This window comes from Panulirus ornatus, chromosome 17 (assembly GCF_036320965.1).
Source record: "Panulirus ornatus isolate Po-2019 chromosome 17, ASM3632096v1, whole genome shotgun sequence".
Classification (NCBI taxonomy): domain Eukaryota; kingdom Metazoa; phylum Arthropoda; class Malacostraca; order Decapoda; family Palinuridae; genus Panulirus; species Panulirus ornatus.
Window position 1 is genome coordinate 29,070,270 of NC_092240.1, and position 12,671 is coordinate 29,082,940.

The 12,671-nt window shown below is 39.3% G+C and overlaps 1 protein-coding gene and 1 long non-coding RNA gene across 2 annotated transcripts in view; one reads left to right on the forward strand and one right to left on the reverse strand.

Annotated features, from left to right (window-relative positions):
- Window positions 1-12,671, reverse strand: part of LOC139754660 (uncharacterized) — a 216,704-nt gene that overhangs the window by 61,365 nt on the left and 142,668 nt on the right. The gene's annotated exons all lie outside the window — the stretch shown is intronic.
- LOC139754659 (solute carrier family 22 member 6-A-like) overlaps window positions 1-12,671 on the forward strand; it is a 170,184-nt gene that overhangs the window by 58,491 nt on the left and 99,022 nt on the right. The window contains 5 exon segments of the mRNA XM_071672193.1: window positions 1,794-2,034; window positions 9,705-9,807; window positions 9,914-9,965; window positions 10,108-10,332; window positions 10,334-10,370. Coding sequence (XP_071528294.1) covers window positions 1,947-2,034; window positions 9,705-9,807; window positions 9,914-9,965; window positions 10,108-10,332; window positions 10,334-10,370 — 505 coding nt within the window. The 5' untranslated portion in view covers window positions 1,794-1,946.

Genomic DNA, 12,671 nt, shown 5'->3' on the forward strand with positions numbered 1-12,671 from the left:
AACCAACTACTAACCCATCCACCTTTGAATACATTACTTTCAATCAGACATTATCATTTCCTAATACTCCTGCCCTGTCTGCAGTTCTAGCAGGGCTTCTTCCCTCCTCTCACCCTGTGTGGCATCTCCAGTTTTTTGTCTTCTCTTCTCTTTCATCCTTATATCTTTCATAGTTGATGAATATCTTAATGAATTCCATAATGCCTTTGAGATTCTTAGCTATTCTAAGCACTTCCAGGCTGAGTGACCAATTCAAATGTAACCATAACTGGCTGCCCCCTTAAGTCTTATTTATAGCTTCTTATTCTTCTTTTCTTTATTACAGAAGTTGCTCCTGGTAGTCCAATAACCTCCATCACTTTTTTAATATGCATTTCCTCCTTTTCCCACTCTTTCATTTTTGTTGTATGATCTATCACCTCGCCCATATACTTCCTCATTTGCTTCATCTCTGACAGAGCATATTACTTTTTCAACCTCTTTGCTCATTTTCCTCTGTTTGTCTCTCCCTGGGTCTATGAACCTTTCCAACACTCTTAACATTCAGTTGATATGCTTCCAAATTTGCACCTGATATTATCTGCATTCAACTTTTTCAGTCTCTCTGTGTGTTTTTGTCCTTTTTTCTACCTGATCAACTTTGTGTGTGTGTGTGGCATTGCACACCTCTTTTCCAGGCTCTTTGATTCAGTATTTGCAAACAGGTCATCCATTTGACTTAGCAAATGTGTGTATGGAAAGAGAAGTCACCATCTATGAGGGCAAAGATGGGTATATTTAAAGGTATAATAGTCTTGACAGTGTTGTATGTATGCAAGGCATGGGTCATAGATGAAATTGTTTGGAAGATAGTGGATGTGTTAGAAATTAAACACTGGGTGTAGGAAGGTTGTATTACAGTCATTTCACAAGGTTGTAGCACAACTGGAATCTAAGAAATTATGTTGCCACTACATAATTTCACAATCAAAGTGTAACTTATTGGCTGTGTGGTTAAACTGGACGACTGTTGCCCAGGAACAGCCAGTCTTTTATTCAGGCATGTGACGGGAAGTTTTCAGGCCTCGCCAAAACTAATTCCAAACATCTTAGAAATGTGAAGTTATGAGTAGAACTGTTAAATCATATGTAAGTGATTTAGAAATGTCTGAACTATGTGATCGGTATTGAACTCAGTGGAAGCATCTTTGGCCAGTTGACCAAAACATACTACACTCTTCTCATGTGTCAAAGCGATTCAGGGATGTGACAAAGATCTCAACCTTAACATATTTGTTCCTCTCTAGCTTGCAAACACACAGCCACAATATCTTGCAAGTGTGGGAGAACAGTAAGTTGGCTGTTTAGCTTTTACAGGTACATGTGTGTGTGTGTGTGTGTGTGTGTGTGTGTGTGTGTGTGTGCATAAAGCTGATCATAGACCAACATCTCCTGCACTGGTCTTAACTGCATTATAATCATGATATGAACCTTGTCTCTGTGGTTGATACTTTTACCAATATTCATCTGAAAAATTCAAGTGATCAAATGAGTTGGTGGATTGATTACCTACAGCAGCCAATGTAACTAATGAGTTTATTCTTAATGCTATTTATGATTTTCATTTTTAATACTATTTTGGCACAAATTATTTTTGAAAAAGAATCCCAATTTGCAAAGGCTAGGTAAGGGCTTGATGTACTGAGTAAAACAGGGGAGTTGTGATGAGAATGTAGTGTTCTTCACATGTATGATATGTTGCTTTCGCAGTCAATAAGTTTCTCAAATGCTTATTATGCACATCTATATTGCAGATGATGCTGGGGCCATGGAACCAGTTACTTGAGTAAACAAACACAACATAAGAGAGTTTAGAACCCTCCAGTCAAAGGAAGATCTTGATCAAGAGGGAAACGCTTGAAGTGATGACTTAATGCTCCAGGAATCTACCTGTTACTGAAAAAGTCATGACTACCACAGTAGGACTGGATGGGGTGTTTGGGTCCATGGGAATCCCACACCCCTGTGTAAAAGTCCACCTTCTTCTCACACTTGGTACCATCACCATCCTCTTCTACAAAATTTAATGCACTATCCATGCAGAGCTTGTCTTTGCACCTGCACCACTGCACACATCATTCTTCTGCTGAAATTTGTAACAGCAGATAATGTCTTATCTTTCCTTAATGTAGTATCCTTTCAAAAAAGAAATAGTATCTTCCATTACAATTTCCTCTGTTTCTTCAGATCACTTCCTGTTTCAAAAATGGACTAAAGGGATAATGAGGAGGATTTTGGAGAGAGAGAATATTACTCCTACCTGATCTTGCAAACAGGCTGGGAAACCAATTTGAATTTTGTTCCAACTCTTGGAGATATAAAAGGAGGTAAAGCAAAGGTTTGCAAAAGGCCCAAGTGGAGGTGGGTAAATGTGACAATTAAAGATTGGAATTGTTAATATAAGGATCAAAATAAATAAAGGGTTGATGAGGGAATCAGTGTGACCAAATGGAGGCTGGGAAAGGAGCTGGAGTGGAACTAGAGATGATCAGTTTTAAAGCTCCATTAGTGTCATTTTCTATTCAAAGCCCCTGGTTCCAATTTTTTCATTCATGTACCACCTGGTACATAACCTTTTTTTATTCCCTCTAATGACCTTTACCTTGACTGTCAAGACATATAACTTCATTCATGATCTTTTTTTCTCCTTTAAGATCATTATGTATGTAACTCAGTGGAGTACTTATAATGTAAAATAACCAGGTCCATCATCATAATGACTTGCTTTGCCTTTTTTACCAGTTTTGCTTTGCCTTTTTTACCAGTTTTCCTTTACTTAAGTTATATGGTTTTGTTCAGGTAGGAAGCATTTTCCACCTATGGCACCTGTTCTTTTTCTTGTCCTTTCCAACCTTTGAAATACTCAGTACCACAAAATCACCCTGTAATCCCTTACGAATGACCAGGGAGGTATATTACCAGTATTACTCACCTGGGTATCAGAAAAGCTAGTAACATCTGCTCTGTGAGCAGGCACTTTCTTTTGTGGTTGTCAAACTGCACTCCTCTGACCTAGGTAGGTGTCTTTTCTTTCTGCCTCAATAACATTTGGATCATTGGCATTTTGTCCACAAACATACAATCTCTCCTTGTCTCATGTAACACTTGACAACACTTAACTCATGCAGTTCATTCTTCATAACTCTGGATCTTCTTGTGGTGAACCCTATGCACTAGCCCTGCTTTTTGGCAAAATGGTAGGAGCAGTAGATAGAAGTAGGTAAGAACATTTAGGTGAGAGCATTAGGTAGAAGTAGTAGGTAGGAGCATTAGATACAAGTAGTCACTGGGAACAATAGGTAGGAGCCCCTGCAAACACTGCGCTAAACTTGTCCTCTGCCAGTGGCCTGTTAAGGGTAAGGCAGTAAAGGATAAGAAGCAGCTTAGGAGTTCTTTAGCTATGGAGACTGGTGCCATGGCCACCCCTTTGAAGGAGTTCCAGTTGGAACAGGCATCATAGGCATCAGAGATACAGATAGATAGATAAAAATCATTACACCTGAACTCAGTACTCACAGATTAGTTCCTTTATCAAATTCATCTGTGAATCATAACAGGATAAGGCTCTTACTGTGGAAGCAAAGTCATTTGCATATTTTATTAGAGGTCAGTTGTGACTCAAGGTGGGATAATTAGGCACCTATCTGTCTTTTGGGGTCATTATATATTAGTTTAATGTAAACCCTGTTACAGTCATCTGTGCCTATTGCGGCAGTACAGCTTAACCTTTGAGTGGTAGTAGTTGACCCCTGTGGTATGAGGTTTAATTATATATCATGATATCAGACAGATATCTCATCGCAACAGGGACAGAGGTGCAGTGTGATAGGAAGGTCAGATGCCTGTTGCAAGGTCAGTTATTTCTTGTAACAACAGGATCTGCAGTGCTTGGTGGTGATAATGTTAGCAAAATTTCATGGTGGCAGGGTTGATTTGGCCTCTATGACAGGGTCCACTGTTACATATAGTACCACAGAAATCTACATCCCTGTGATTGAATCACCAAGCTTCTTGATGATGCCAAGAGATCCTTGTAGACGGTCACCTCAACCTCTCTGGCAGGTTAGCCTTAACTTGTAGCCTGACCAGCCTCTGTGACAAGTTTAGCTGTACTTTATGGTGGCATGGGTATCTCTACCTTCCTTTGGTAAGGTCAGCACAAGTACTTTGTAGTGGCATAGGTATCTCTACCTTTCATTAGTAAGGTCAGCACAACCTTCCAGTGGGAGTCAACCCAACTTTTCAGTAATGGTGTCCTTTATCATCTTGCAGTAGTAGTATGGGCAGCCTAGTCTTTCAGTGATAGGATAAGTTGTCCTTCACAGTAGTAGGGTTTGCTCATCTTCTTGATAATGGGGTCACGGGTAGCCTTTGGGAATATAATCAGCCTGTTCTATCAATGAAAGATAAGCTGTGTCTCACAGTTCCAGGAGTCATCCTACCTTTTGATGATGAAGTCAAATATATTGCAAGTCCAAGGGTCAGTTCAGTCTTTTGATGATGGGTTCACATGTTCCTCGTGATAGTAGGGTCAACTCGACCTTTTCATGAGTGTCAGCCATGTATCTTTTTCAATAAATCAACCTAGTATTTCAGGTCTGTGACATAGCACAATTGGCCAAAATTCCCAATGATATAGTTGCACTTTAGAATATTGTGGCCAGAATTTTTGATGATGGTTGATGTGGCCATAACTATGGTGGATTAACTGTATGTCATGTAGATGGAATTAGCTACCACCTCAGAGTGTTACCTATGTTTTGTGATTTAGAAGCTATCCTGTATCAGATTAAGGAGAGGTCAGTTGCAACCTGCCATGGCAGGATGTGTGCCCTGGATATTTTATGAGCTGTGCATTACAATTTTAAGGTGTGTTCCATTTGTAAGGTTTGCTACACTTCACATTGGCAGGAACAGCTGTTTTACACACTACATGATTACTCATACATGGTGACAGGGTCACATATACCTACCAGTTATAGTGCTATTGTACTAAGTAGTTTCAGGATCTGTTGTGCATTCCATTGACTTAGCATCTGTATGTTTAGAGACTGGATTGTACGTTCATTTTGGGGTTTACTGAGCATTGCAGTGACCATTGGTAGCTGTGTGATGTATGGTTAGGATCCTATGTGTACCACCATATAATGTCATGTGTTAGTGAGCAGGCTCAGTTGTGTATTATAGTAACAATGCTAGGCATTTCATTCCAATATCAGGGTGAGCAGTGCCGAACAGTGGTAGTACTAGGCAGGGTGTGCTGTGCCATGCAGTAGCAATGCCAAGATTTTATTACAATGTCATAGTGAGCTGTGCTGTGCAGTAGCAGCGCAAGTTCATTTCATTGTTAGGATGAGCCATGCCGTGCAGTAGCAGTCACTTCCATCTCCTATTGAGTGAAAGACTCAGTGATAACATACAACAATGAACTCTTTTCAGTTACAGCTTTGCTGTAATGTACATTTTGATTCCTGTCATACAACATTTTAAGTTTTTGCATACTGTGTGCATGCACTGTCTTATCATTCAGATTATTTCATTCATTCATAACTGATACTGTTGAAATACTTCTTCACATCTTTTTGAACAAGGTTCTTTCTCAATTCATTGCTATGGCCTCTGGTTGCTCTTTCTTTGCATCTTTGAAAAAATATTGTCAGTAATGCAAACTAAGTTAGAGGCTTCCTTTAATATTCTCTCCTCCATGATGGGCAAATTTAGAGCCTCTAACCTGTCCCAATAACTCTTCTCTCTTATTTCAGGTAAAAATCTTTCTTTCCCTCCTGTGGACCTTCTCTAATTGACCTTTATGTTTTTTTAAAAATGTGCTGACCAACCTTGAGATGCAATTCTAATCTAGGTCTAAAGTATGTTTCAGTAGTGTACTTCTCTCACAACTTTAGTAACATTAGCAAACATGTTCATAAATAAGTCCTTTTCTCATATGTTGCTAATATTGATTAGAAATAAGAATAGCCCTGAGACTGAGCCCTACAGCACACCACTGGTTATTCCAACCCGCTTAATCCATACACTTAAAAGCATCTCTAATATCAATCTGTAAATAGCTTGCCTCCCTAATAATTTGCTAGACTAGGATGGCTCTCCAGTGGCAGGCTGGGTACTGTGTTGACCCGACATCCCTTTCTGCTGTGTAGCGGTTAGTATTACTGACTATGTGTCAGCATGTACTAACGTAGGCTCGGACCCACTTAGGTATGAATCTTGGGCATGGCAGTTGGCTTACATCTAACCCAGGTGTTATTTCTTCTCTAACCACAGGATGATAAATGGGTACCAGATTTCGGCTTGAGTGTGTGTGCATATGAATAAAGACATGGTATATATAGTGTCCGCCAGTGAAGTTGGCTTGAGGGGGATGCAGCACCTATCAAGGACACACATGATATTAAACCATAAAAACTTTGTATTCGCTGCCTATTAGTACTTTATTGGTTTTCCTTCCTTCTTTATACACACACTCCTTAAAATGACTAGGAACTGAATCAGCAAGATTCTGAAGCCATTAAGTGTTGAAATTAAATGAATGGCCACCTCCAGCTCAGGTAGCCATGAAATATTCCTGGTACTTAATTTCCTTTTCATAAGTGCCCACAAGTTTTCTGTTGGATTCAGATCTGGTGAATTCCCAGGCCAGTCACTGAAAACTCCCCTTCACAGCCCTTAAGCCAGTTAGTGGCTAGTTTGAGCCCCATCCTGCATGAACAATTCAGCTATGCACCTTTTGATGGAATCTAGAAGATAGTCACATAGTAACTTGAGGTAACTATGTCTGTTCGTAGTCTCCTTCTTTGGCAACTCTACAAGGTCCCCAATACCATAATAACTGAAACATCCCCATATCATATGTGAAGCAGGGAACTCTACCATGCTTGCAATTTACTTAGGGTCAAATAAATCACAGCCTGGTCACCTGTACACATGCCTGACAAAGCCACCTATTACAGAAAAGGTGGACTCATCACCCAGCAAGACACTTCTAAACTCAGCTGTATCTCACATTACATATTTCTTGCAAAAATCAACTATTTTCTTCAGGTGCCTATGGGTTACAAGTGGTCTGGAACATAGCCTGAAGCTCCAGTACTTAAGGTCTTCTATGTAAATGGTGCTATACTGTCCTTACTGATACATTACTGAGCAGTCCAGGGTTTTCCTCTTTTATTTTTTTTTCCATTCAAGTGTGGATCTGCATCAACTTAATGTCTAAGAACATTCATTGCATGTGGAGAAGTTTTGCATGTGTTGGTGTAGTGGTGGTGCTGCAATCATTAGATTTCTTCATCCATTGTTGTCATTATCTCAGGCTCACACCGATGATATTAGAAATTTCCTTAAGTGGTTTATTTCCCTTGAAAAGTGCAACTACAGAAACTATTTTGTTAGTTGTAAGGTGAGTATTTCCAACCACAGTAGATGGTAGAGGTACAAATAGGGAAAAACAATGAAAATCCACAGCATAAACAGAGAACACAACAAAACATTCCCAGCTCCTACTGCTACTTAGGCAAGCTTATGTGTTATAATGGCAAATCACATAATTTGCCACTGCTTACTAGAGGGTGGTAACTTCACTGGCAGACACCAACACTATTTTAAGTGGGGTAAAGTGATTTTGGTCATTGTGCATTTGCACCAACTTCATTGGCAGGCAATGTAAATACAAGGGCAAGAGGTGGGGCAATGCAAGTGTAAAACTCTCTCCCCATGATACAAAAATAGTAATCACACACATATTTATTTACTTTGTTTCCTTCCAGATTATACTCACATTTTCATTTTACTTTGCATTTGCTGGGGTTAAACTTCATCAGCCATGCATCTAATTGACTCAAGACCTCGTGTAAATCATTTGTATATTGGTGTGATCCTGGTCATACCTTATTGCTCTCATGACTCTAGCATCATGCTAAAGCAAACATGCTCAAATGCAAGTCCAGTTCTTGTACATTGCTATGACTGATGAGAAATAACAACAGCCCGGAGACTGAGCTCTGTGGCATGCCTCTCGTTATTCCAACCCACTCAAAAAAGACTTCTCTGACATGTGTCTTTTGTTCTCTTCCACTACAGTAGTTATTCATCATCTTGAGTCACAAATTGAAAATTCAGCCTCTTTACCGTCCTTTTCTGTGGGAGAGAGTATCAGATGCCCTCTGGCAGTCTTGAAATGCATGATCCATCTCATCTAAATCAGAGCTCAATGAACCACAGGAGTCTACGAGACTTTTTACATTCTCTTTTCTCTAAATCCATGTTGCCTCATGTTAATTTTTTCTTTGCAGGAAGTCATGTATTTATTTTCTCATTATTTGTTCCAGCATTCTATGAACCACACCCATCACAGATGCTGGTCTGTAGTATGGTACAATTTTCTGATCTCTCTTGAAAAAGGGCACAACATTTGTTCCCGTCCAGTACCTTTGCACCACAACATCTTCCAATTTCTTTTTTCAGCAACATTTCAAGTTGTCTGTCAAGTGTTTCAGTACACTTCTAGACCAGAAATTATGAGACTTCATCAGCTCCATGCTTTGTGTATGGCTCAAGATCCCGTGGCAGTGTACTTGCCTTTTTCTAAAAATTCAATAGTTTCCAAGTCCTTCCCTTCTCATCTCTTTATTGTTGAGGATATCGAATCCTTCACTGTAAACACACTTTTGAACTCATCATTCACTTTCCTGCATATTTTCTCAGCTTCTTCAGTAACCCTTACCTTTGAATATCTCAGCCCGAATGGCTGCTCTTTAATTGGCGCACAGTAAATTCATCAGTTTTGGATATTCATTTGTCTTTTCCTCAGTTGTATTTAAAGCTTCTCTCCTTCTCCCTATACTCATTCTATGCTCCTATATAATTCAGCTAATGGCTAGCTGTTATGCTTCTCCATAGTGCTATGCTCTTTAGCTTTTTAAAATCTTTTATCAAACCATGTCTCTACTGATTTTCTCTCTCCATTTACTGACAGTGGTATCCATATACTAACTTCCATAAGTATTTTGCATTCTGGTAGTGGAATTCCAGTTCAAATTTTTTTCCCAGAGATATTGTCTTGCTATGTACAGTCACCACAACCATATTTCTTCTTTGGTTTCCCTCTTACCTTTTCTTACCCTTATTAACTGTGTAGTTAAAGTTTAGCACTGTATGACACTTTTTCCAAGTGGAGAATCACATCTTCCACTTTGCTTTTCCTTGTTCTTGTATGTAGTGATAAGATTTAGTACTGATGGTTTATCAGCCTCTCCAGTTTTAGTATGTGCATCTGATGCAAGCCATTTTCTTGTACTTAATAATCTCATGTGAAATAAAGTTTTCTTAATCTATTTCTCTTTAGTTGATACTCATCATTAAAAATAAACTTTTACTTTAATGAATTGTTAATAATCTCATGTGAAATAAAGTTTTCTTAATCTATTTCTCTTTAGTTGATACTCATCATTAAAAATATACTTTTATTTTTATGAATTGTTAATTGCATGTCTTATTTCCATACTTTATTCAGCAAGCAATGCAATGATGCTGTTACAACAATAATTTCTCCATTTCATAATTTCCCAAAGTGAATAATTCTAATTATTCATATTTGATGTCCACCTCTTATTTTAGTGACTATGCACTACATACAGCTTTTCTTGGTACAGGCCTGTTGGTGTTAGGCCTAGGATCTCTGGAGGTATCTACCCTCCTTCCCATCCCTTTGTACAGCTGCTGGGGTGGCCTTACTCCACATGATCTTGCAGGAATGTAAGTCTGTGATTTAAAAGTCTTTACAGTGATTGCTTTAATATATGCATGTATATCCTGTATTTGCTTCTGAAATAATACTATACTAAGATGTGTTGACACACAGGTGTGAGGGTACACATCTGCTGCCAGAGACTCCTTTAAAGGATGAACGTAAGGTGGGTGGTCTGTCAGCAGTCATTCTTGAAGTAATATAATGTAGTACAACTAATTTTAGTCCTACCTAAGCTGGTAGGTGAAATAATGCACAAATTATGAAAGACAGGTATTTATGCAAGATAAATGTTTGATACTCTTCAGATAATAGAGTGTAGTCATGAAAAATGGCAGCCTTCCCTCTTCCCTGGCAATGTACTAGTAGGGACGAGGGTGATAATGGTACTGCTAGCAGGACTCTGCATGGATGTGTTTGGGCGGCGGAGATCAACTGTGGCCTGGATGGGACTTTACTTTGTGGTAGCATTTGCTCGAAGCTTCTCACCCAATAATGAAACTGTGGCATTCTGTGTCACTTTGGAGGGGGCCTGCTGCTCAGGCTTCCACACTTGCCCTCCTTCTAATAGGTGTGTCTTACAGCTATTCCAGGTGCCCCCTCTTAGAGAACACTTCCTGTTATTGTTTTTAAATGCCACACTATTGTTTTCATTGTAGTTCTTATCAGGTGCTTGCCTCTGTCAGTTTTTTTTGGAAGGCGCTTCCCATTATGTGTTCTATATGAAGCAGTCCTTTACATTATACCAGCTGCTTGTTGTACATCCAAACCTTAACACCTTTAATGCTTTTTACTTGATATTCCCTAACAAGTACCTCCTTGCAGGTGATCCTTTCAGAATATACCTCCTACTAGGTACTATCTATGTAATGAACACCTATCTATGTAATGAACACTCATTCAATATTTTCTAAAACTTCATTCCCATTCAACTGAAATGCATCAGTGTCTGAAGCCTCTTAGCTCTCTTACAAATATCCTCACAACCATGCTCATTGTATTAAAGCTAAACTTGTACTTTCATGCTAATATAAGTGCTTCTTAATTTTTTCACTGAGCATACTTTATATGTTTCATCAGGACACATAAGTCACCATATACTCTTACATCTTCACACATATAACAGATCTGTTTGCAACCAAAGCAAATCATTCTTCTAGCATCTTCATCTGAAATATCTATTCCTTATAAATTCCCCCTCCCCCCATTCATCCATCTCCAAAGTTTACCTCTTTTTCCTGTACCTTCAACTATAATGTTATACTCTTATTTACTAATCCATCATCTACCATGTGTTCTATGTTATTATGCCATATTAAAAGATACTTATGATAAGATTAGATGTTTTTATTGCCAGATTGCATACATGATTTTTTTTTCATAAATATTCGCCATTCACTGCATTAGCAAGGTTAAGAACAGAGGACTGTGCTTTAGAGGGAATATCCTCACTTGGCCCCTTCTCTGTCTCTTCCTTTGGAAAATTAAAAAATGAGAGGGGAGGATTTCCAGCCCCCTGCTCCCTTCGCTTCCATTTGCCTTGTACAACATGCAGGGAATACGTGGGAAGTATTCTTTGTCCCCTATCCCTAGGTATACAAACTAAAATTCTTTATGGCTAAAAGCTCAATTCAAGGTTTAAAAGTATAAGAAGTATAAAATAAGATTATAAAATGTCACATAAAAGAATGTGGCAAGAGGTCAAGAGGGCAAATGGGAGTTGGAGTGAGAGAGTATGATTAGATTTTATGGAGAATAAAAAGATGACTTGGAAGGAGGTAAATAACGTGTGTAAGACAAGAGAACAAATGGGAACATCGGTGAAGGGAGCAAGTGGGGAAGTGATAACAGATAGTGATGGAGTGAGTATTTCGAAGGTTTGTTGAATGTGTTTGATGATTGAGTGGCAGATAAAGGGTGTTTTGGTTGGGGTGGTGTAAAAAGTGAGAGGGTCAGGGAGAATGATTTGGTGAATGTATGTATGGACCATGCTGAAGTGTCTGAGGATTGGCAGAATGCATGCATAGTGCCTTTGTAAAAAGACAAAGGGGATAGAGGTGAATGTTCAAACTACAGAAGTATAAGTTGTTGAGTATTCCTGGGAAATTAAATGGGAGAGTACTCATTGAGAGGGTGAAGGCATTTACAGAACATCAGATTGGGAAGAGCAGTGTGGTTTCTGAAGTGATAGAGGAGTGTGGATCAGGTGTTTACTTTGAAGAATATATATATATTTATTATATATTATACTTTGTCGCTGTCTCCCGCGTTTGCGAGGTAGCGCAAGGAAACAGACGAAAGAAATGGCCCAACCCCCCCCATACACATGTATATACATACGTCCACACACGCAAATATACATACCTACACAGCTTTCCATGGTTTACCCCAGACGCTTCACATGCCTTGATTCAATCCACTGACAGCACGTCAACCCCGGTATACCACATCGCTCCAATTCACTCTATTCCTTGCCCTCCTTTCACCCTCCTGCATGTTCAGGCCCCGATCACACAAAACCTTTTTCACTCCATCTTTCCACCTCCAATTTGGTCTCCCTCTTCTCCTCGTTCCCTCCACCTCCGACACATATATCCTCTTGGTCAATCTTTCCTCACTCATTCTCTCCATGTGCCCAAACCACTTCAAAACACCCTCTTCTGCTCTCTCAACCACGCTCTTTTTATTTCCACACATCTCTCTTACCCTTACGTTACTCACTCGATCAAACCACCTCACACCACACATTGTCCTCAAACATCTCATTTCCAGCACATCCATCCTCCTGCACACAACTCTATCCATAGCCCACGCCTCGCAACCATACAACATTGTTGGAACCACTATTCCTTCAAACATACCCATTTTTGCT